The sequence below is a fragment of the Leucoraja erinacea genome, unplaced genomic scaffold (genome assembly GCF_028641065.1).
Source record: "Leucoraja erinacea ecotype New England unplaced genomic scaffold, Leri_hhj_1 Leri_54S, whole genome shotgun sequence".
In the NCBI taxonomy this organism is placed as follows: Eukaryota; Metazoa; Chordata; class Chondrichthyes; order Rajiformes; family Rajidae; genus Leucoraja; species Leucoraja erinaceus.
The window spans coordinates 516,737-542,197 of NW_026576454.1; the positions used below are offsets into that span (position 1 = coordinate 516,737).

General features: G+C 46.3%; 1 protein-coding gene across 2 annotated transcripts in view; it reads left to right on the top strand.

The window, feature by feature from the left end:
* Positions 1 to 423: 423 nt before the first annotated feature.
* Positions 424 to 25,461, top strand: part of LOC129694117 (cohesin subunit SA-2-like) — a 102,201-nt gene continuing 77,163 nt past the window's right edge. The window contains exons 1-7 of one of the 2 annotated variants that reach the window (XM_055630837.1): positions 424 to 512; positions 3,497 to 3,662; positions 5,231 to 5,330; positions 11,411 to 11,533; positions 16,058 to 16,177; positions 18,777 to 18,914; positions 23,598 to 23,708. In XM_055630837.1, the coding sequence (XP_055486812.1) occupies positions 3,505 to 3,662; positions 5,231 to 5,330; positions 11,411 to 11,533; positions 16,058 to 16,177; positions 18,777 to 18,914; positions 23,598 to 23,708 (750 nt within the window). In that variant the 5' untranslated portion in view covers positions 424 to 512; positions 3,497 to 3,504. Of the gene's footprint in view, positions 535 to 3,496; positions 3,663 to 5,230; positions 5,331 to 11,410; positions 11,534 to 16,057; positions 16,178 to 18,776; positions 18,915 to 23,597; positions 23,709 to 25,461 lie in introns of both variants that reach the window. The other variant, XM_055630838.1, reaches the window with a different exon arrangement.

Here is a 25,461-nt window from a genome sequence, read left to right on the forward strand (position 1 = left end):
CTTCTCTCTAGTCACAGACTCTCTCACTCGTGGAAACGCCAACATCAAAGATGGCGTATGAAGCAGCAGCGGGAACCACCGGCGTGCCTGTCATAAACATGGCGTCGCAGAAACCTGCTGCCTGGAGGCCCATCGCCTGCATCACAGATGGCGAACGACGCAGCCGCGGGCGGGCACACCGGGTTCTGCCTGTCACAAACATGGCGCCGCCTGGGGGCCAGCGCCTGTCTCAATAATGGCGAACGACGCAGCCGCGGGCGGGCTCACCGGGTTCTGCCTGTCACAAACATGGCGCCGCCTGGGGGCCAGCGCCTGTCTCAATAATGGCGAACGACGCAGCCGCGGGCGGGCTCACCGGGTTCTGCCTGTCACAAACATGGCGCCGCCCTGGGACGGGCGACAGTGTCAAAGATGGCGGCGGTACAGTGGGCGGTACTCCGACGCGTCATGCGGGACGCCGGGCTTGTTCCTTGGCGCCAGATTTAGAAGCGCGGGAGAACAGCGGCGTCCGAGTGAGTGAAGGAGCGGGAGATAGTGAGTGTGTGTCCGAGTGAGTGAAGGAGCGGGAGCGAGTGAGAGTGTGAGTAAGAGTGTGTCCGAGTGAGGGTGAGTGTAGGAGCGGGCGAGTCCGTGAGGGGGAGGTGAGTGAGGGTCCGTTTGAGTGTAGAAGAGATGAGGGAGGGAGGGAGTGACCGGGCGTGGGGGAGGTGAGGGAAGGTCCGAGTGAGGGAGAGGCGAGAGTGAGGGAGAGGCGAGAGTCTGTCCAGGTGAGGGAGTGTTGGAGTCACTGAGTGAGGGAGGGTCGGTCCGTGTATGGAAGTGAGGGACGGTCTGGGTGAGGGCCTGTCTGGGTGAGGGGCTGTCTGGGTGAGGGGCTGTCTGGGTGAGGGGCTGTCTGGGTGAGGGCCTGTCTGGGTGAGGGCCTGTCTGGGTGAGGGGCTGTCTGGGTGAGGGGCTGTCTGGGTGAGGGGCTGTCTGGGTGAGGGGCTGTCTGGGTGAGGGGCGGACTGGGTGAGGGGCTGTCTGGGTGAGGGGCTGTCTGGGTGAGGGGCGGTCTGGGTGAGGGGCGGTCTGGGTGAGGGACTGTCTGGGTCTGGGTGACGGTGGACTGAGGGTGAGAGCAGGGGAGGTGAGGGAGAGGTAACTGAAATGATGGTTGCAGAACAGAGAGGACAGGGAGTGATGTGGGAGAGGTAATGGGGATGAGGGAAAAGGAGTTGTGAGTGAGGCGAGGGGGTGTGTGGGTGAGGTTGGAGTGCGGTGGGGGCGAGTGTTATAGCAATGTGTAAGGGGTATGTAAGAGGGAGGTAATAAATGAGAAGAGTGGAGGTGGCAGTAACGGGAGGTAACAGGGCAGGAGGTAAGAATGACATTAAGGGTTTGGGGGTGTGGGTGGTGGGGGGGAAAGGAGTGGGCGAGCAGAGAGTGAGGCAACAGGGTGCAGAGTAGGTAGGGGAAGAGAAGAATATTACAAGGGGGAGGGAGAGAGCGAGGTAATGGATGGAGTGAAGGGCTTGTGTGAGAGATGAGATGTGCGGACCGGGCACTGATGGGAGGGAAGAATGGGGTGATGGAGGAAACCGGAGGAGGCAGTGTTGGGGAGAGGTGGAGAAAGGGTGAGGAGGAGAGAAGTCGTCTTTTGTGTCCATCTTCTATGTTTCAAATGTTGACATCACTGTCATTGTCCGTCCTGACAAGGGCGCAAGCTTGCGGCGACAATCAGTGGGAGCCATCGCTTGTTGCAATAGATTCAATTCAATTCAATTCAATTCAACTTTAATGTCATCGCACAAATACAAGTATCAGTACAACGAAATGCAGTTTTGCGTCAGTCCGTAGTAGTTGTACGTAAAGAGAAAAAACAAGAAAAAAAATAGAAAGAGAGAAGATACAGAATAATCAGGAAATACAGAATGATTAAACAAAGGGGGACGGAGGGACCAGAGAAGTCTATCGTCGGGACTCCGAGTTCAGCAGTGTGATTGTGTTGTTATAGAAGCTTTTCCTCATCCTGCTGGTACGTGACCTGAGGCTCCTGTACCGCCTCCCTGATGGGAGGAGGGCAAACAGTCCATGGTTGGGGTGTGAGGGGTCTTTGATGATCTTCCCAGCCCGTCTCAGACACCGTTTTCGGTGGAGGGCATCCATGGTAGGGAGCGGGGCACCGATGATGTGCTGCGCGATGTTGGTGGTAGCAGAATTTGCTCGGGATACTTCCAGTTTCCAGCTCCGCGACGTTCTGCTATGTGGATGTGGGTTGAGGGATGAAGCGAGAGAAGTCAAAGATCAGGGAATAGAAGCGGAAAATCTGGAGAAAGGAGGCGGTTTTGGAGGGGAGATTCGGGTGGGTGGGAGGGTGAGGGTTGCAGCTTGGGTGGAGATGAAGGGGTGAACAAACGGGGGAGGTATGTCTGGAGGGTGTGGTGGCGGACGAGAAGTGTTGGCGAGAAAGTGCAGAAGGTGGTATGAAGATGCACGGACTGGAAAATGAGGAGTGCGGGACTGAGTGGTGATTGCTGCGGAGAGTGGTGGAAGTGTAAAGGAAGAGACGTGAGGCTGGGGATACAGCAAGGAAACGTGCCCTTTATCCCAACTCATCCATGCCCACAGTCCCAATTGGGGCCCATATATTGCCAAACCTTAATCTGAAATAAAGAACTGCAGATGTTAATTTATGCCAAACATAGAAAATAGGTGCAGGAGGAGGCCATTCGGCCCTTCGAGCCAGCACCGCCATTCATTGTGATCATGGCTGATCGCCTCCAATCAATAACCCGTGCCTGCCTTCTCCCTATATCCCATGATTCCACTAGCCCCTCGAACCAAAGATAGACATCAAGTGCTGGAGTAACTCAGCAGGTCAAGCGGCATATCTGGAGAAAATCCATAGGTGACATTTTGGCTTAAGACCCTTCTTAAGATCACCCATCCTTTTTCTGCAGAGATTTCTGCCTGACACGCTGAGTTACTCCAGCACTTTGTGTCTATCTGTATAAACCTTTCCTATCCACGTACATGTCCTCTCAGGATGTTATTAGACTTGTCTTGACAACCTCTTCTAGCAGCTTGTATATTTGGAGAAAGTTCCTCCTCGGGTTCCCATTAAACCTTTCCCCTCTCAACTTAAACCTGTGCCCTCTTGTTTTTGATTCCTCTACTCTGGGTAAAAGATTGCATTCACCCATTATATTCCAACTCATGATTTTGTGCACCTCATCCTCCTGCACTCCAAGGAAAAAACTCCTAGCCTTTCCAACCTCTCCCTATAGCTCAGGCCCTCTAGACCTGGCAACATCCTCGTAAATCTTTGGACTCCTTCCAGCCCAATGGTGTCTTTCCTATAGCAGGGTGACTGAGGTTGAGAAAGTGGGGAGATAGTGATTAGTCACATCGGAAGTTGGAGAGGTTTGTGTGAGTAGGTGCCATGGAGAAAGAGATGGAACAAAAGATCTGTGGAATGCCTGACCCTGTTGACACCTGCCCCTCTGCTTCACAGGTTGCACCATGCCGACGTTGAGATCGAGGAAGGTTTCCCAGGGCTCGGAGAGCATGCTCTCCTCGCCTGTTGGAGGGAGCAGAGCAGGGTCGCAGCTCTCCAGCCCCTCCTACTTCCGTGGAGAGCAAGTGGCGGAGCTGTTAGCTGGACAGGACACGGCCTCAGAGTAAGTAGCCATTGTGGGAGTGCCCGCCACCACCACACACATTAGCTTCCCTGATTTGATTAGGATTCTGCGCTCTTACTGCCGCGGGCCCGGTTCAAATCCCGGTCAGGGAGACACAGTTTTCATCCAGCGCAGTGGTGCAGCTGTAGACTTGTTGCTTCACAGCGGCAGAGACCTGGGTTCGATCCCAACTTTGATTCCTGGGATCATTCTTGTAAATCTCCTCTGGACCAGATTCCTCTCATGATTTTGTACACCTCTATATGATGATAACCCTTATCCTCCTGCTCAAACTCTCCCCACAGCTCAGACCCTCGAGTCCTGACAACCGTCCACGTAACAGGGTCTTTGACTTGTATACTAATGACACTCCCCGTTACTCCCTAGGCCCTTGCCATTAAACTGTTAGCGCCCTGTGATTTAATAATGCTCTCAAAATATTCATGTTACACGTATAAAGATTAAATGCTATCTGCCATTGCTCTGCCCAACTTACCAGCTAATCAGTATATTTTCAAGACTATCCCCTTCAATTCAAAATACAGGTCCACCACTTGTTTTCTGGCAATTAGTGATCCAGCGCCTCCTTTAATCCAGACAAAATTACGGGAGTGCACTTGAAATCCGCCCTGAAAATATGGCGCTTAATCCGGATAAAACTGCCTTATCGGCACTTCTGCCGGCGATGGGTGGGTTGAATTTGCCCCTTGCAGTCGGGCCCCTTGTGGTCGAGCCGGCAGATATCTACCCATAGCCAACTTGGCAAGTCGAATTTGCTCCCTGGAACTCCTGCCCGGCCGGAAGTCGGCAGATCCGTTTCCAAAGACTACTTCCAAGGCCGACTTTGCGTGCCAGTATCTCTAGAGCCTAGGCAGATCGTTCCAGTCCGTTTAGACTCCTCTCGGAAGCTGTGACCTCTGTTGGTCCGGCAGATCGGATAATCCAGCAAGGCTCTGGAACCAAGGGTGCTGGAAAATCAGTAGTGGATCTGTACCAATTCCTTTGTCATCTGTATTGTTACTTGCGTTTATCAATGAAAATCTAAGCAGTGAGTGGATATTGGAAAAACGAGATCTGGGTGGGAGAAGAAAGTTGCAGAGTACCAATTAGCAATAAGAAGGTACTCTCCTTGCTCCCCCGTTGGATCTATTTATAGAATAAAATACTTTATTGTCACATGTGACAAGACACAGTAAAATTCTTTGCTTGCGTACCTTGCCCCAGTGATGCCAATAGTCGCCCATCAAAATATCTGGGTCCTCTTAATCTAACACCTGGTAGAACTGCTGCCTCGCTGCATCAGAGATCTGGGTTCAGTCCTGAACTTGTGTGGAGTTTGCACATTCTCTCTGAGGCTGCGTGAGTTTCCACCGGTTTCCTTTCACATCCCAAAGATGTATAGGTTTCCCGGTTAATTGACCTCTTTAAAATTGACCCATGGTCTGCAGGGAGTAGATGAGAGAGTGGGATAACATGGAACTGGTGTGAAGGGGTGATCGATGGCCAGCGTGGGCCAAGGGGCCTGTTTCTATGCTGTATCTGAATGAAACTTACTTTTGCTCTCGCAGTGATTTATCAAGTGAACCGGAGTCCGATACAGGGAGTGACTTTGAGGAGACGTTGAAGAAAGGCAGGAAGCAATTGGCTACCGTTGCACAGAGGTCACCGGTAAGTGGGCTGAAGTGGCCCCTTGTTTAATCTGTGGCTTTCAGTAATATCACCATCGTTCCTATCGCTATTTGTGGGTGGCAAGGTGACGTAGAAGTAGAGCTACATCCCTGTGACCCGGGTTCGACTATGGGTGCTGTCTGTACAGGGTTTGTACGTTCTCCCTGTGACCTGTGGGGGTTTTCTCCAAGATCTTTGGTTCCCTCCTACACTCCAAAGAAGTACAGGTTTGTAGGCCGAGTTGCTTGGTGTAAATGTAAAAAAAAAAAGGTCCCCAGTGTGTGTCGGATAGCGCTAGTGTACGAGGATCACTGGTCGGCACGGACTTGATGGGCCTAAGGGCCTGTTTCTGCGCTGCATCTAAACTAAACTAGTGTAAAATGGTGGCCTGTGTAGTGAGAGGAAATATATCTATCTATCTATCTATCTATCTATCTATCTATCTGGAATTGGGATACTGTAAAATGCACTCTTTATTGGGCTAACCCACATGGCGTAATGTGCTATTATTATGCTATTCCTTCATCTCCCATATCACCATATCACCATTTCTCATATTGTGTTTTTTCCCAAAACTAGACATAGCTTCAGGAATTCTCTGGATAGCATGAAGATAGCTTGGCTGCTCTTTATCATCAGCTAACAATATCTTTTCTCTGGCCTTCTCCTTCAAGCTGTGAAACCTCTTTGCCATGCTTTCTGCATTACTTTTCCTATTCCTCACTATCACACCAACTCCATACCCAATTTCCTCTCTCCCTATTACCTGATCCAGCAGCTCCTCTGTTTCCCTTGAGTTGCCTCTGTCTTGAGAGTTACAGAGCTCCCCAGCATGGAAATGGACCCTTCAAGTTTAGTTTATTGAAACTTACGGACGTACAGTGAAAAGCTTTTGTTGCGTGCAAATCAGTCAGCGGAAAGACCACATTTACAATTGAGCAATCAACAGTGTACAGATACATGATAAAGGGAGTAATGTTTAGTGCAAGATCTGATTAAAGATAGTCTGAGGGTCTTCAATGAGGTAGTTAGTAGCTCAGGACCTTTTCTATCCAACTACCTGTCCAAGTGTATTTTAAATTATGTTATAGTACCTGCCTCAACTACCTCCTCTGGCAGCTCGTACCACATACCCTCCACCCTCTGGGGGAAAAGGTGCCTCTCAGGCTTCTGTTAAATCTTCCTTGTTTCACCTTATTGGTTTTCCTGAGGTGCAGACTTCTATGATACTATTATAGACTTCTATTATACTAAAACTCTCGTCTTGTTAGTTTCTGTGTGCGTGCCTGTCTGTGATCTCTGATTCGGTGATGTTATATAGGCAAATTACACTAAAATGGTACACGATAGCACTACAATTTTTGGATCACTTTACTCTCAATTGTCATGTGGTAGTTTGTATCAAGTTTCGTTCAGATTGATGTTATATTTTACAAGTGATTCACATTTTTTAATTTACAAAATCCCAATTTGAGAAAAATTGCCTCTGCACTGGCACTTACGACTATGACGTTGTAATGGGATTGTAGCTCTGCTCGCTACAATGTTGCTATCCCAGGACCCTGAGTCCTGTCAGCCCTAGTGAGTGCAATTCCAACCTACAATGTTGCAATCCTTTTTTATATTCCTGGCAGCAAGGATTTTTTTTTAAAAGTTCAATGAGGGTGCATTTAAAAAAAATAATTCCTGGCAGCAAGGATTTTTTTTAAAGTTTAATGAGGGAGGGTGATTAAGAGGAAATGAGCCGCCCCTGCGCAGTTGGGGGCTATGGGTGAGTGCTGAAATATGCCGGGTTGCGTTGGGGGCTATGGGTGAGTGGTGGAATATTGCGTTGGACTGTACCTCCCGTGTGACAGGGACCCAACGGGTCCCATTTGGTCTAATGTATTTATAAACAGCTGATAATTATCATAATTAATGTCTGAAATTATTTAAATGGTTAATTATTTTAAAACATTTGTATGCGTTAATCACAATGTACGAATTTTGGGCCACATTTTCCCATCAGGTGAGGTGCCAGGAGTGACTGCTGTTCTTTGCACTAAAACCACACTCGTGTGGATCACTTACCTTGCTGAAGTAGCTCAAATCCCTTTGTGAAATTATGGCATTACATCAATAATTTAATTTGTGATCGTTTTATTTAAATCTGACTAATTGATTGCTAAGGTAGTAAACAACCATTACCCTTCTCTAAACCTCAATCCAAAACTCAGTCTTTTCACATTGGGTATATTGGGATTCTTCATTCTTAGAATTCTGTACTTTTGTTGCATTTCTGCCCCATTAACTTGCACTGGAACAGAAATGACAAGTTGCTGGAGTAACCCAGCAGGTCAGGCAGCATCTCTGAAGGACATGGATAGGTAATGTTTTAGCTCGGGACCCTTCTGTCATACAGTGTGGAAACCGGCCCTTCGGCCCAACGTGTCTCCTTTACACTAGTCCCACATGCCTGCGTGTGGCCCATATTCCTCTAAACCGGTCCTATCTATGTATCTGTGTAATTGTTTCTTAAACGTCGCAATAGTCCCTGCCTCACGACCTCTGCTGGCAGCTCAATCCATGCATCCACCACTGTATGTGTGAAAATGTTACCCCTCAGATTCCTATTAAATCTTTCCCCTTCACCTTAAACTTATATCCTCTGGTTCTCAATTCTCCTACTTTGGGTAGATGTAGGCTTTTGCCCAATCTATTCCTCCCATGATTTTGTACACATCGAAAAGACAATCCCTCGTCCTTCTGTGCTTCAAGGAATACAATCCCAGCCTGCTCAACTTCTCCCTATAGCTCAGACCATCAAGTCCTGGGAACATCTTCGTAAATCTTCTCTGCACCCTTTCCAACATGACAATGTCTTTCCGATAAATATGGTGCCCAGAGCTGAACACGATATTCTATATGCAGCCTCACCAACGTCTTAATATATAACTGCAACATGACCATCCAACTTATTTATTGTATCTATACTGTGTTGATGCTTGAGTTCCATTATTATTACTTATTTTTGCAGATCTCTAATCTCATTTGATTCCTTTTGAGTTCATCAAAGTAATTGAAACATTCCTTTTTTATTTCTCTTGATTATTTGGAACCCAAAAGTGTAATTCTTCTCCCTTTTTGTGTCTCAGTCTAACCCATCTGACCGTTTACTGATATTTGCAGCACGGCACTTTTCTCTTGGCTGCAATTGTTCTTTGCCCAACATTTCAAACTTAATCGCTTTCCATCTCACCTGATAATCCTGCAATGGGGAATGTTGAACTGCAGTTCCTGATGCAGTTAAATATTATAAAAGACTAGACAATCCGTTGACTCGTTGGGTCCCTGTTGTGACGCCAGAGATCCCCATTGTGACGCCAGTCAAAATGGCGGCGGGCCCGGCAACCCTCCCCAACTGTGCACATGTGGATAGTGGGCACGGCAACCCTCTCACAACTGCGCAGGCACGGCTGACGTATCCGGCAAGTGTGAGCGCAGCAGCCCCGGGGGTTAGAAAGTTAATTAAAGTTTATAAAGGGAAATACAGGTGCACAACCTTTTATCCGGTGTTCCGGAAACCGAAAACCTCCGAAAACCGGCCATTTTTTCCAGGATGTCATCGGCACACCAAAGCTCGCGTTTGGCGCCAAACTTGACCCGAAACGACCTACGGTCGACCCAGGTCTGTACTACTGTAGCGGCTGCCTCCTCCCCGGAGACCGGGGAGACACTTAAACATCTGTAAATCATTGCTTAAATTTTAGTCAGTTAGTTTGGAGGGCTTTTATGTGAAAGGGGGGGGTTGAAGGGGTAAACTTTAATTCTTAGTCCCCTACCTGGTCGGAGAGGCGGGGAGCAGTCAATGCCTTACCGGGTCGCCGTGCAGTAAGCTCCGCAGCGCTGTGGCCGCTCAACTCCCAGCTGGGGCTGCGGGCGTCCGGCGCCGGTTGTAGCTCTGACTCCGGCAACTCTACCCCTGGCTGCGAGGCGCTCCAAATCCAGCGCCGCCCGCGGCCGGACGCCCGCAGCCCCAGCTCCGCAAATGTTGGGAGTCGGCGGCGTTGCTGCGCTGGGATACCAGCGGGGAGCGGGCAATGCCTTACCGGGTCGCTGTGCGGTAAGCTCCAGGGCGCGGAGGCCGCCTTCTCCCAACATTCGCGGAGCTGGGGCCGCGGGCGGCGTTGGATTTGGAGCGCCTCGCAGCCAGGGGTAGAGTTGCCGGGGTCGGAGCTACAACCGGCGCCGCCCGCGGCCGGACGGAGCCCCCAGCTCCGCAATGTTGGGAGTCGCCGACCAGGTAGGAGACTAAGAATTAAATTTTCCCCCTTCACCCACCCCACCCACCACCACCACCACCACATAAAATCCCTCCAAACTAACTGACTAACATTTATGCAATGATTTACAATGATTCCCCGGTCTCCGGGGAGGAGGCAGTCGCTCCAGACTTTTCAAGCCGCCCGCGCTACCTACCTAATCTACGCTAAAAATCTTCCATTCGGAAATCCGAAAATGTCCGAAATCCAACAAGTGTCTGGTCCCAAGGCTTTCGGATAAAAGGTTGTGCACCTGTACTTTGTAAAACCGAAGGAAACTTGCTACTGCGTCGAATGGTGAGAAAGGTGGGACTAAAATTGTTGCGCTATCGTGTGCAGTTTTCGTTCTGTTTCGGGAACATACATACAAACAAATATATATGTGTCTTTTTACAATACTGCACACAAAAATGTGACAAATGGGGTCAAATTTCAAATTCCTTCAAAAAAGTTGACAAGCACGTTATTGGGTTCATGACTAACATAGTATCAACAACAAATATAAGAAAAGATAGCATAATCTTGGGAAGTTTCTGAAAATGGCATCAGAATACACAAGTACATTTTGTGTAACGGTTGTCGCGTGGTGTCCACCAGTGACCTGGTTGGCACAGTAAGTACACGTATTTCTTATTCCTTTCCATGTTTATGAATACTACATGGAACAATAAAATTGCAAACACCATTTCCACTTCATTCACTTGATCATGTAGTTGAATATGGCATCTATCTGAGTGGAGACCGCAACGCGCGTTACACATCATACACACAAACGTACGTTGCGGTGGCCCCTGAAAAAAATCATGTTCGTTTTGATGTCCCAGCGGAAACCAAGCATTTTCACCAATGCGATCTAAATGGTACTATACCTTATGGATCTGAGCGACATCGACGGCCAATGATTCGTCCGATCGTTTGATTTGGGCTGATTTTTTTTTTTGTAAGTAAAATGTCTCCGTTATGGTCGTTGCGGAGCTTCCCGAAGTTGACAACAAGGAATTAAGTTAGCGACTTGGTCCGTACAAAAGGTAAACAAGAGACAGTGTGTTGCCAAATTAAAGATTGGCACAGTTTCTTAGTTTTGATGACCAATTTATATCCAAAAAAAAATATTTTGCATTTTTAATAAGTCTGGAAATGTATCATGAACGGTTGTTGCGTTTTTGACACCACGATGTTTTTGATATATTCATTTGCCAAATAAAAAATAATGAACTCGCCCAAAAATCGCTACTGCCATAGGATACCTCGTTGGGTTTTTGAAAAGCATTAGAGGTTTGGAACCTCCGTGGTTTTAATTACATCAAGCACAACAACCGTTCAGGGATCTTTACTGTACTGTATTACCTTTTTTACTGTATGTTTCTCCTGGTATAGATGAAGACAGTTCCATTGACCATTATCAAAACTTATGTATGAGGGGCCATATGAAATTCATTTATGAATTAAATATTCATGACTAAATGTGGCAGAGTTTTTAATGTCACACTTTTGGTGTCCAAAATGGTGGGAAAACGATGAAAATTTGTCTGTTATGAATAAATGTTTGGCTTTCGGTCTTCAAGTTATCTAATTTATATCTGCTATTTATAAGGTTTCACATGAACAGTAGATGTTTGTTAAGAACAGTGAATTGGTGTAAAAAAGTGAATACTAATCTTGTTTGTCAAAAACTCTTCAGTATTGTAAAAAGACACATACGTACAAGATTAGTTACATAATAATAATATAGATATATCTGATGTTACAATTCTGTTTGTCATATTGATGTCTTTGCAGGTGCCTAAGAGGTCGAGACAGGCAATATCTGAGAAGAAAATTGTTGTGAAGAAGATAAATTCTGCCAAACAGAAAGCCAGCCCAGCGCCTCAGTCAGTAAAAATGCCAAAGAGTGCCCCGCAGGTAAGTTAATAAATTATAGGAGCAGAATTAGGCCCTTCGACCCACCAACTCTTCTCCTCCATTCAATCATGGCTGATCTAACTTTCCCTCTCAGCCCCATTCTCCTACCTTCTCCCCATAACCCCTGACACCCTTACTAATCAAGAATCTATCTCTGCCTTAAAAATATCCATTGACCCGTCCTTTGCAGTTGTCTGTGGCAATTAATTCTACAGATTTACCACCCTTTGACTAAAGAAATTCCTCCATCTCCTTTCTTAAGGTACGTTCTTTTATTCTGAAGCTATGGCCTCTGGTCAGAGATTCTCCCATTAATAGAAATATCCTCTCTATGTTGAGCAGGCAGTAGTTGATGGTCTTTGATGAAAAATGTATCTTTCAAAAAAATGTGACTGTGAAAGGGCACTTTTGATATGTAGAACACAAATTGCTGGAGTAACTCAGTGGGTCAGGCAGCATCTCTGGAGGATATGGATGGGTGACGTTTCGGGTCGGGGTCCTTTAGATATGTAGTTGCTGCTGTAGGAAATGTGGCTGCAATTTGCATGTAATAACTTCTACCAACAGGAATTTGACGATAACTACATAACTAGAAAGTGGTAATAAATGAACTGCAGACACTGGTTTATACCCAGATAGACGCATGTGTGACATGCTCTCCAATGCTGCTTTCTAACCTGTTCCTAGTATTTTGTAGCCCAAGATCTTTTAATCTATTTGAACCCTTCCAACTAATTTGCAAATAGATCAATTTATTTACAAATTAGATCATGCTGAAAATGTGAATCTTCCACTTGTGCCTACGTTAAGCTACGTTTTTTGTTGTGTGGATCCTGAAGAGGCACCACTGCCAAATGTATTCCTGCGCATATTACCCCAGCAGCAGTGAACGCCCTGACCTCAGTGAATACTGAGACTTTACTCTTGAAGGTGCAGGAGGAGTCAAAGAGTTTTTGCAGATGATGAAAGTGCATTTGATGGATTGCATCAACCAATATACGCAAAATAGTAATATGTCCACGTATTTCATGTCTAAAATCGGAACAAATCCAACCCAGTCAATTACTGTGCAGAAAGGAACTGCAGATGCTGGTTTATACCGAAGATAGACACAAAGTGCTGTAATAACTCAGTTTAAAGAAGGGTCTGCCACTCATCCTTTCAAGTTCCCATTTATTGTTGCATGCACCAATTAAGGTACAGTGATATTTGAGTTAACATGCAGCCATACAATTAAAAGAACACAATACACGATGGAACTTAACACTGTGATCACTGTGATGGAAGGCACTAAAGTTCAGTCAGTCTTCCTCCTTTTGTTCACCCGTGTTTGGGGCCTTGACCCTCCGTAGTTGCCACTACGGACAGCCCGATGTACAAGCCCTCTCGTTGGGATGACCGAAGCTCTGACGTTGGGACGGATGGAACGCACTCGAGCGCCCGAATCGGCCACTTTCTTACGGAGACAGTGGCTTCTTGATGTTACAGGCCACAGGCAGGCCAGCGGTCGGAGCTCTTCTCTGGTGATCCCCGGGGCTCGCTCCGGGATAGTAAAGTCCACTCCACGCCTGCTGCTAGAAGCTCCGCAGACCGCGGCTTCACCATGTTAGAATCAGCAGGCCGGCGGTTTGAGCCTTTCTTCTGGCTCCGTGATGTTAAAGTCCACGCTGCGCCTGCTGCTGAAGCTCTTGTCCGGTCTCCGGGAAAGGCCGCACCAATCCAAGTTGTTAGGCCGCGAGGGAGGGAAAAATGCGACTCGGAGAAAAGTCGCATCTCAGCCGAGGTAAGTGACCTTTTTCTCCAGAGATGCGGCCTGAACTGTTGAGTTACTCCAGTGTCTATCTCAGTCAATTATTACACAGTCAGCCTACTGTGTTATCAGTGAAGCTATCGATAACAGCTCATTCAGCAACACAAGCTCGGCAGTAATGCTCTCATTTGAGGGTGGCACCGTAGTGCAGCGGGTAGTGCTGCTGCCTCACAATGCCCAAAACATAGTTATGATCCTGACCTTGGATGCTGCCCTTGTGGAGTTTGCACGTTCTCCCTGTGACCGTCTGGGTTTCTTCCAGTTTCCCCTCACACTCCAAAGACTTGCGGGCTAAATTAATGGGCTCTGTAAGGAGTGGATGCAAAAGTTGTATAAAATAATTAGAGTGAATAGGTGAGCAATGGTTTGCATGGACTCAGTGGGCTGAAGGGCCTGTATGCAATATTCCAGGGGGCAACCTGTATAATTGCAACAACATCTCCCTATTTTTAAACTCTTCTACGGTAAAGGGCAAAATGCTGTAGGCATTGCAGGACCTGTTTGCTAGCTGTGATTCATATACTAGAATACCTTGTGTAGATTGTGTCGGAAGGAACTGCAGATGCTGGTTTACACTGAAGATGGACACAAAATGATGGAGTAACTCAGCGGCTCCAGCAGCATCTCTGGAGAAAAGGAATACAAGAAGGATCTCGACCCGAAATGCCACCTATTCCTTCTCTCCAGAGATGCTGCCTGACCCACTGAGTTCCAGAATTTTGTGTCTATCTTGTGCATTTTACTCACTTGAAGGTGCTCTCAACTTGGATAATCTGCTTTTTGATTTATTTACCAAAATGTATGACCTTGCACTACCTGATTCAAAACTCAATTTCCCAGTCTTTTGTCCACTTATTCATTCTATATCGTGTGCAGAATTACTGTTCTTTTCGCAGAACGGCGTTCCACCTATTTTCGTATCATTCTAAAATTGGAAATATTGCACACTGTTCTTTCTTGCTGGTCATTAATATAGACAATGAACATTTATGGGCTAAAAGCAAATCCCTTGGGTACTCCATTAGTTATTTTAATCCAATTGGGAAAATTATCAATTTTTTTCAACAGATGGCCAGTTTTTATTCTAGTTTAACGCATTCTCCAAAACTTATATGACAACTTTTGGAGATCAAAATGCATTATTTCTATGGGTTCCCCTCTATCAACATTCCCTGTTACCCTTATGGTTGAGTTCAGTGTGGAAACGGGCCCTTTGGTCCACTGATTCAGTGCAGACCAGCAATCTCCCTACACACTATCCAACACACCAGGGACAATTTACAATCTATACCGAAGCCAATTAACCTACGTCTTTGGAATGTGGGAGGAAACGAAGCACCCGGGGAAAACCCATGCAGGTCACGGGGAGAATGTACAAACTCCGCACATACAGCACCCAGTTAGAATCAAACCTGGGTCTCTGGCGTTGTAAGGCAGCAACTCTACCGCTGCGCCACTGTGCTGCCACTCAAGGAATTTGAGCACATTTTAAAAATGTGATTTACCTTTTGTAAACCCAAGTCGACCTGCTTTAATGATGTTCAGCTTTCCTAAAGAATTAGCTATTCTAATAATTTGTTATAATTTGACTATTACTTTGGGAAAGCATGGGGAGCAAAAGGATTGCACAGAGCTGGCACTGATTTGATAGGCCACATTATATGGATTTAAAATATATTACTGTTCCTTTATTGTAGCAATGGCAAAATTCAGTAATTCTTGACATAATAAAATTGGGAGTATGCAATTAAAGGCAATGACGTATCCGATCCTTTTTTTGGGTGTAATTTTAGATGGACACATCAAAGTTGGTCTGCTGGACAATGTCACACCTTTTTTAATGTAGTTTTTAGAAATGCAGCATTAAAACAGGCCCTTTCGGATCACCAAGTCCACGCAGACCATCAATCACCTGTTCACACTGGTTCCATGTTATCCCACTTTCTCGTCTACTCCTTACACATCGGTGGCAATTTGCAGAGGGCCAGTTAACCTACAAACCCGCACATCTTTTGGATGTGGGAGGAAACTGCAGCACCCGGAGGAAACCCACGTGGGCATGCAAACTCCACACAGATCAAACCTGATTTTCTGTCCTGTGTGGCAACAGTTCCATCAGCTGTTGGAAATTGACAGTGTAATTACTATTGTGATTAATTATTTTTGACAGGATTAGCAAAGACAAGGATAGGAAGGTGGAGGGTGGAACTGGAGCGATGTATGTTCAGCAGCTTCGTTCTTGGTGGTGGTTTGGGGATGAATTGTAGCTACTTTTGATTCAGCGTCTCTGGCGCTGCGAGGCAACAACTCTTACCAGCTGTGCCATTTGCTGCTGGTTGTCACATTCTCGGGGAGGGCACAGTGGCGCAGCGGTGGAGTTACTGCCTTACAGCGCCAGAGACCCGGGTGCAATCCTGACTACAGCCGCTGTCTGTGTGGAGTTCGTATGTTCTCCCTGGGAACACGTGGGTTTTCTCTGGGTGCTCCGGTTTCCACCCACACTCCAAAGACCTACAGGTTTGTGGGTTAATTAGCTTCTGTTAATTGTAAATTATAAATCCCTAGTGTGTAGGATTGTGTTCGATGGTCTGCACTGACTCAGTGAGCTGAAGGGTCCGTTTCTGCTCGGTATCTTTGATGTCTAAAATTAATATTATGCATGAATATAGCCTCTGTTAAATCTGCGTAATCTCACCTACCCGTTTTCTTGTTAGCTCTCCAGGAGACCAAAGCGAGCATTGACCGACAAGGAGAACGATATGATGTTTTCAGACAGTGATCAAGACTCCAGTAAGATATCTGTGAGCGTCAGTCCATCCAAATCACTGATGCAGGTGGGTACTGGAACCTATTGGTGGATGGAAGATGAGCTGTGTATGGCGATATCTGCTGTTCCCCTGCAATAATAACATTGGGGTTCATTGTATCCAAATCATTCTGCTCAGTGAGTCTCATGAGTGGGTGTTCGATGAACCGCTGTAGGGTTGTGATCTTTACGAGACCACATTGTTAATATTCCTCACTCCTGCTTCTGGACCAGACTGATTGTTGACACTACTGTGGCTCACAGTTCTGCGTCATGAACGGCTAATCCATTTTCTCACATTCACCCCGAATTACTAAAGTGGAGTTCAGGGGGCAAGTACCTACAAAGCAAAAAACAGAATCTGGGGCTTGGACATTTAGATAGTGGTAACTGGTTTCCACCTGGTTTAGTTGGGAGGGGAAGATGAAATTGTCCAACGGCCAAACTTTATTTCTCACATGAAGGGGCAGTGAAATTTATTTTCGTATACAGTTCAATACAAGTATCACGATACACTTGGATAGATATTAATAAACATCACAGATACAGTTGAAGTGTATAGCAGCAGCACACAAACACAGTATGCAGCATCGCCAGTTTGGCACCATTTTCAAGTCGCAGTTTTAAGCACAAAGATCTTGATCTGACCATGAAGGCCAGTTGTCCTGGTGGTGTTACTGGGAACACCAGTGTACACAAATGGTCCCTGTTCACTAACGTGCAAAATAAGTATTTAATTGAGAGATTGAAAACATATAGGATGACATTTTCTCATAAAAAGACCAAGGACAGCAGGCAACCTTGTGGAAAGCTGTTTGTCATGGCCAAGTTGGGCCAACGGGCCTGTTTCTGTTACTGCACCGCTCTGAAAAGATTCCAAATTGGGTAACAGAAACATAGGAAATAGGTGCAGGAGTAGGCCATTCGGCCCTTCAAGCCTGCACTGCCATTCAACATGATCATGGCTGATCATCCAACTCAGTATCCTGTACCTGCCTTCTTTCCTAACCCCTTGATACCTTTAACCACAAGGGCCACATCTAACTCCCTCTTAAATATAGCCAAGGAACTGACCTCAACTACCTTCTGTGGCAGAGAATTACAGAGATTCACCACTCTCTGTGTGAAAAATGTTTTTCTCATCTCGGTCCTAAAAGATTTCCCCCTTATCCTTAAACTGTGACCCCTTGGTCTGGACTTCCCCAACATCGGGAACAATCTTCCTGCATCTAGCCTGTCCAACCCTTTAAGAATTTTGTAAGTTCCTATAAGATCCCCCCTTCAATCTTCTACATTCTAGGGAGTACAAGTCAAGTCTATCCAGTCTTTCTTCATATGAAAGTCCTGACATCCCAGGAATCAGTCTGATTCAGTCTGGTGAACCCTCTCTGTACGCCCTCTGTGGCAAGAATGCAGTCTTTCCTCAGATTAGGAGACCAAAATTCTTAAAACTGTACGCAATACTCCAGGTTGGGGTCTCAGGACAAGACAGCCTGTACAATCCTGCATGAGGAGAGAACCTCCCTGAATCTCCTATACTCAAATCCTTGAGGCCAGTTATTGGCTATATTTAAGAGGATAGATGGGCCCTTGTGGCCAAGGGGGAGGGTGCAGGTTTGCAATGGGTTACTCTAAATGTCCAGACTTATCCGGTTTGTGAACCATGGCCTACCCCCCCCCCCCCCCCCCCCCAAGAAACATGCAGAGCAGTGGGTATTTCTTGAGCGAAAAACAGCTTTGGTCACATTTCCACGAAGTTCTGGTTCGACAACACTTGGGACATTGGCAAAATCTGCACTTTTGGTCTCCAGATTGTGAAAAGGATGTGGAGGGGCCAAAGAAAGTACAGAAGGATCAAGTTGGATGATAAAATATGATTATTACCTGTGTCAGGGGTTATAGGGAGAAGGCAGGAGAATGGGGTTGAGAAGGAAAGATAGATCGGCTGTGATTGAATGGTGGAGTAGATTTAATGGGCCGAATGGCCTAATTCTGCTCCTTATGAATTTGGAACGAGAAGCGTTCATCAGAGCTGAAGGTTCAGCTATCAAGAAATGTTCTCAGTAAGAGTTTGATTTCAGCAGTTACAGGAGAACAGACAAATGACACAAAAATATGTGACAATATGATTTTCTTTGTTTCCCTTTTCAAGAGACAGTATAAGAAACATACATTTGGAAAGGCTGTTTAACATTTAATTGCAACGTGGGAGAAACATCCTTGCGCAGAAGGTGAAAAGGTTTTACCTGCCACCATGGAGCAGTTGTGAATTGAATGGATACAATTGAGAACTTGGATAGGGCCATGCTGATAGTGTTAGATGAAGTGGAATGTGGGGGGGTGTATTGTAAATTGTCCCTAGTGTGTAGGATAGTGCTAGTGTACGGGGAAAGCTGATGGTGTGGATTCGGTGGGCTGAAGGGCCTGTTTCCTCGCTGTATTTCTAAATTAAACAAGTTAGACCGTATGTAGAAACAAACAACTGCAGATGCTGGTTTATCCCAAAGATAGACTCCCGCACTTTGTGTCGATCTTTAAGGAAAATTAGACCATTTGTCTCTTTCGATATTGTAAATGCCGTTCGTTTTGTTAATCTATCCCCATTATTCCTCACAATCTATTGGCAGCTTTCTAAGAGACCAAAACGAGTGTTGGCGGATAATAACCAGACAACGGAAAAAAAGGTTCGCCGGGTGTGGATGGATCGTGACCACGAAGTCAGTGACTTGTCTGTGACAATCAAACCGCACAAAAGTGCCATGCAGGTAAATCGTGGCAGTAGAGGAGGCTTCTGCCATTTGCAGATTAACCCTCTATGGCCTTATTACTCTGATTTATATATTGCTTTTAATAATGAATTAATCGCAGATCGGCTGCCAGAGTCAGAGCAGTGGCTGGAAATGACAAAGTTGAATGAAAGATGAAGGCTTCACAGAGTGAGAATGAATGAGTGCACAATACTTTATTGTCACATGTACCTAGGTACAGTGAAATGCTTTTAAGAAGGAACTGCAGATGCTGGAAAATCGAAGGTACACAAAAATGCTGGAGAAACCCAGCGGGTGCAGCTGCATCTATGGAGCGAAGGAAATAGGCAACGTTTCGGGCCGAAACCCTTCTTCAGACTCGGCAACGTTTCGGGCCGAAACCCTTCTTCAGAAGTCTGAAGAAGGGGTTCGGCCCGAAACATTGCCTATTTCCTTCGCTCCATAGATGCAGCTGCACCCGCTGAGTTTCTCCAGCATTTTTGTGTACCTACAATGAAATGCTTTGTTGTGCATAAAACCTAGGCAGTACACTTGTCAACGCGTATTGGTGGCCGATAAAATCACAAAAGTACCGAACAGTACTATCTTCTCCCTACTGTCGCACGTAGCAGCATGCCTTCCCCCACCACCCCCCCCCCCCCCCAACCCGCGCCGATCCCCTTTCCTTCTCTGTGTTCCCCTCCAACTATCACGCCGGGTCCCCGATCGGTCTCGGCATCACCTGCCGCGGGTTCCCACCATTGTTCTCAGCGGCCCCAGCAGCAAGGGATAGAGCTTAAGAAGTTTGCTGAGATCTTCGGATCAAAGCTATGCTCAGTTTTGTGTTTGCAAACTGGGATTTGGCATTTAATGTATTGATGGTTTAGTTGAGAGATACAGCACGGAAACAGGCCCTTTGGCCCAACGAGTCTGCACCGACCAGTGATCCCCACATATTAACACTATCCTACACACACTAGGGACAATTTACATTAAGATCACGCCAATTAACCTACATACCTGTGTCTTTGTAGTCTGGGAGGAAACTGGTCAGGATCGAACCTGGGTCTCTGGCGCCATAAGGCAGCAACCCTACCCGCTGCACCACCCTGCCTATGGTGTGGGAGGTGATGTGATAGTCTGGGACATTGAGACGGAGTCTGTGTGCTCTAGTGTCAAGTTGAAACCGTCCCTATTGTGTGAAAGGTGACAAGGCCGTAGATGGTCTGGTGGCCATAGGTGATGATCATGTGATGGAAGCAGAATTAGGCCATTCGGCCCATCAAGTCTACTCTGCCATTCAATCATGGCTGATCTATTACTCCCTCCGAACCCCATTCTCCTGCCTTCTCCCCCACAGCCTCTGACACCCATACTAATCAAGAATCTGTCCATCTCTGCCTTAAATATACCCACTTTCTTGGCCTCAACAGCTTTCTGTGGCAAAGAATTCCACAGATTCACCGCTCTCAGTAGATGCCAGTTTCTACTTTCATCTGAGATATGAAATATGTGAAATAGTGGAGCTGCATAAAATCGGCCACCAGTGAAGTGCTATTTGTAGTTCTGGTCAGTGGTTCAGCTTGGTGCAAAGAGCTGGGTTCAATCCTGACCTCTAGTGCGGTGAATGGAGTTTCAATCAATCAATCAACCTTTATTGTCATCTTGCAAGCAACAGTTGTACAGTGCAAATGAAAAGACGTTTCCCAGGGAATACCGGAGCATCGCACATGAAATTTAAAACATTTCACACATAATAACACTAAAAACAATCCAGTCCCTGATGGAACAGTATAAATAATTAAAAGCAGGTAAAAACAACAACGTTAAAATACAGTAAAACCAATCATAACAATGTCCAGGGCAGCTGATTTGAGTGGCCAGTGCCAGTTATTAAAGTGTCCGTGCCAAGCCGCAGAATCAGGTGACTGTGAGTACAGAGTGACTGTTTATTTTGAATGTGAATTTTGCACATTCTCTCGTGTTACTGATGTAGATTAAGTTTCCAGTACAGATTTCCATCACCCTCTCTGACCTCCCTCTTTCCAAAACAGAATTTTACCATCCGCCCTGACCACCCCCTTCCTGATACAGAACCCTTGCGTTTTTCCCATCCACCTTGACCTCCCTGTTTCCGATACATAGAAACATAGAAAATAGGTGCAGAGGTAGGCCATTCGGCCCTTTGAGCCTGCACTGCCATTCAATATGATCATGGCTGATCATCCAACTCAGTATCCTGTACCTGCCTTCTCTCCATACCCCCTGATCCCTTTAGCCACAAGGGCCACATCTAACTCCCTCTTAAATATAGCCAATGAACTGGCCTCGACTACATTCTGTGGCAGAGAATTCCAGAGATTCACCACTGTAAAAAATATTTTTCTCATCTCGGTCCTAAAACATTTCCCCTTTGTCCTTAAACTGTGACCCCTTGTTCAGTTCTTCCCCAACATCGAGAACAATCTTCCTGCATCTAGCCTATCCAACCCCTTAAGAATTTTGTAAGTTTCTATAAGATCCCCCCTCAATCTTCTAAATTCTAGCGAGTACAAGCCGAGTCTATCCAGTCTTTCTTCATATGAAAGTCCTGACATCCCAGGAATCAGACTGGTGAACAAAATATGTCGCATGAAGGTCCAGTCCTGAAACGTCACCCATCCTTTTTCTCCAGAGATGCCTGACCCACAGTGTTACTCCAGCACTTTGTGTCTATTTTCTTGCACATTTTCTCTCTCTGTAACTGCATCAAATTTCTGTGATTGCTCCCGTTTTCTCTTATGTTCCAAAGGTGTAAGTTTCTGATCAATTGGCCACTGTAAATTGTCCCTACTGTTTATGGAGTGATATAATCTAGTGAGAGTTGGTGGGAATGTAGTGAGAATAAAATGGTAATAATGTAGGATATGGTTAGATAATCCGATTATCGGTTTTGGTGCCACATCTGTCTACTACATTGTTTGAAGCATGTGGCAGTCCGAGACAAAGCACCAAGGGAATTTGCAAAGATATTTTCAGAACTTATGGAATGATTGGGTTAAAATATGAAGGTGGACAAAAAATGCTGGAGGAATTCAGCGGATGAGGCAGCATCTACATAGAGAAGGAATAGGCAACGTTTCGGGTCGAGGAGGGGATGAGGAGGAATTTCTTTAGTCAGAGGGTGGTACATCTGTGGAATTCATTGCCACAGATGGTGGTGGAGGCCAAGTCAATGGATATTTATTTTTAAGGTGGAGGTTGACAGATTCTTGATTAGTACGGGTGTCAGGAGTTATGTGCAGATGGCTGGAGAATGAGGTTGAGAGTGGAAGATGGATCAGTCATGACTGAATGGCGGAGTAGACTTGATGGGCCGAGTGGCCTCATTCAGCTTCTAGAACTGGCTCATTTCAGCTCTGAAGAAAGATTGTCTGGACTGGAGTTAGAGATATATTGCTGTTGAGATAAGTTTAATGTGATCTGCAGAGCAAGAGTCATACAATGGTACAGCTGCTGCCTCGTAGTTCCAGTCACCCAGGAGATTGGGATCTGACCACCGGGTGCTGCTTGTGTGGAGTTTGCACGTTCTCCCTGTGGGTTTCCTCTGGATGCTCCGGTTTCCCAGCTATCTATTGGGTTAAATGGCCGTTGCTAATATGTGGATAGTTTATTGTCACATGGACTGAGGTACAATGAAAAGCTTTTTTGTTGCCTGTTTTCCAGTCAGCGGAAAGACTACCTGCTTACCATCAAGCCATCCACAGTGTACAGATAAAAGGAATAACGTTTAATGCAAGGTGAAGTCCGATTAAAGATAGTCTCGGGTCTCCGATGAGGTAGATGGTAGATCTTGACCACTCCCTCGTTGGTGATAATAGCTGTGAAGAAACTGTCCTTGAATCGACGGTGTGCGTTTTCACACTTCTGTACCTCTCCCAGAGGGGAGAGAGAACTAACTTCTAGTGTATAGAGAGTAGTAAACATTTGGGAGAGTTGATGAGGATGTGGGGCGAATAAAATAGAATTGACATCGGTGGGTGCTTGATGGTCGGCTTGGATGGTGGGCTGAATGATCTGTTTCCAGGTTGTACGATCTGGAGCGGAAGAGGAGAATGTTTCATCCCAAATATATGGTGTCGAGCATGTGGAACACCATGAGAGGCAGAAATCTTGATAGCATTTTAAAAATGTACTTCAAGCCACGGTGGCGCAGCGGTAGAGTTGACACCTCACAGCGCCGGAGATCCGGGTTTGATCCTGACCATGGGTGCTTGTTTGTACAGAGTCCTTCCCATGACCTGCGTGGGTTTTCCCCGGAAGCTCCAGTTTCTTCCCGCACTCCAAAAACATATAGGTTTGTCGGCTAATTGGCTTGGTATCATTGTAGATTGTCTCAAGTGTGTGTAGGATAGTGCAAGTGTGCAGGGATCACTGGTCGGTACGGACACTAGGCTGACAGCCCTGTTTCCTCGCTGTATCTCTGAACTAAATGTCCACATGAACTCTGGGAACTGCAGATGCTGGTTTAAATCGAAGATAGCCACAAAATGCTGAAGTAGCTCAGCGGGTAAGGCAGCATCTCTGTAGAGGTGGCTGAAGAAGGGCTTTGATCCGAAACATCACCCATTACTTCTCTCCAGAGAGGCTGCCTATACCGTTGAGTTACTCCAGCTATTGTGTCTGTCTTCCACATTAACTCAATGTTTCTTGCATTTCCAGTCCTCCAGGAAACCAGGACAGGAGTCGAAGCTGAACAACTCTGCTCAAAACCAGAAAAAAGACGCCAACAACTTATTTGAGGCAGTAAAATTGGCAAAGAGTGCCATGCAGGTATGTGCTTGATGCCTCCTTTACATGGGAGTGGTGGTTGGAGTGTCTTTGGTTTCAGATATAATGCAGGAAAGGAGGATTTCTTGGGAGAAAAGGGATGTCCTGGAAATCTTCTTAAGGTATGTCTCAGTAAAGAAAAGGCTCGAGAAGATGGGGATAGTCATAGTCATACGCCGTGGGAAGAGACCCTTCGGCCCAACTTGCTCCCTCTAGCCAACATGCCCCATCTTCACTAGCCCCACCTGCCTGCGTTTGTCCCATATTCCGCTAAACATAGAAACATAGAAATTAGGTGCAGGAGTAGGCCATTCGGCCCTTCGAGCCTGCATCGCCATTCAATATGATCATGGCTGATCATCCAACTCAGTATCCCGTACCTGCCTTCTCTCCATACCCTCTGATCCCACAAGGGCCACATCTAACTCCCTCTTAAATATAGCCAATGAACTGGCCTCGACTACCCTCTGTGGCAGAGAGTTCCAGAGATTCACCACTCTCTGTGTGAAAAAAGTTTTTCCCATCTCGGTTTTAAAGGATTTCCCCCTTATCCTTAAGCTGTGACCCCCTTGTCCTGGACTTCCCCAACATAAACCTATCCCATCCATGTACCTGTCTAAATATTTCTTAAATATTGTAGTAGTACCTGCCTCAACTGCCTCCTCCGGCAACTTGTTCCATACACTCATCACCCTTTGTAAAAATCTTTTTTTTTTTAAATGGCACCCCTCGGGTTCCCATTAAATCTTTCCCCCCTCACCTTAACCTTGTGTCCTCTGGTTCTTATTACGATTGCGATAAAACTTTATTCATCCCCGGAGGGAAATTGGTCTGCCGACAATCGCAACACAAGGTACACAAAAACGTGAAATTAAAAGTGAAAACAAAAAGAAAAAGGCTGCCGTGTGCACAGCGCCTTCACCTGAACAAATGCAGACTTATTCCCTGGGCAGAGGATTCTAAACTAGAGTGCCCCCACCTCCACCAGGTTCCCCTTTGTTCTCCCACCGGCTCTCATGCCGGGCCCCCAGTCTTATTCACGATGGTCCCCCACGCCAGGTCGCCATTGTTCTTCACGGCGCTCCCCTCGCCGGGTCACCATTGTCTTCCTCTCCCTCATGCTCATCGACCTCGAAGCCCCACTCTGTGCGTCCATCTGATCTATTCCTCTCATGATTTTGTGCACTTTTCTAAGATGACCCCACATCCTCTAGTGCTCCAAGGAAAAAAGCCCCAGTCTGCTCAACCTCTCCCTATAGCTCAGTCCTGGCAACATCCTGGTAAATCTTCTCTAAACCCTTTCAAGCTTGACAACATCTTCCCTATAGCACAGGGACCAGAACTGAACACAATGTGGCCTCACCAACGTTTAAGTAACGTAACACCCAACTTCTATACTCAATGCAGTATGAAGGTGATTAAAAATACCAACACTACTTTGACTATCAAAACAAACTGCTGGGAACAGCTTTGTCAGGAGGAGAAATCACCAATGTTTCCAGTCAAGGAGCCTTTGTCAAAACAGGGAATGTGAGAAAACCAGATAGTGGCAGAGAGTGTATAAAGGAACTGCAGATGCTGGTTTAAACCAAAGATAGATACAAAATGCTCGAATAACTCAGCGGGACAGGCAGCATCTCTGGAGAGAAGGAATGGGATTGTTTTGGGTCAAGACCCTTCTTCGGACTAACGTCAGTGGGCGAGAGATAGATTTGTAAGGAAGTGTGAAAGCAGGGCGAAGGGAATGGAGATCAAG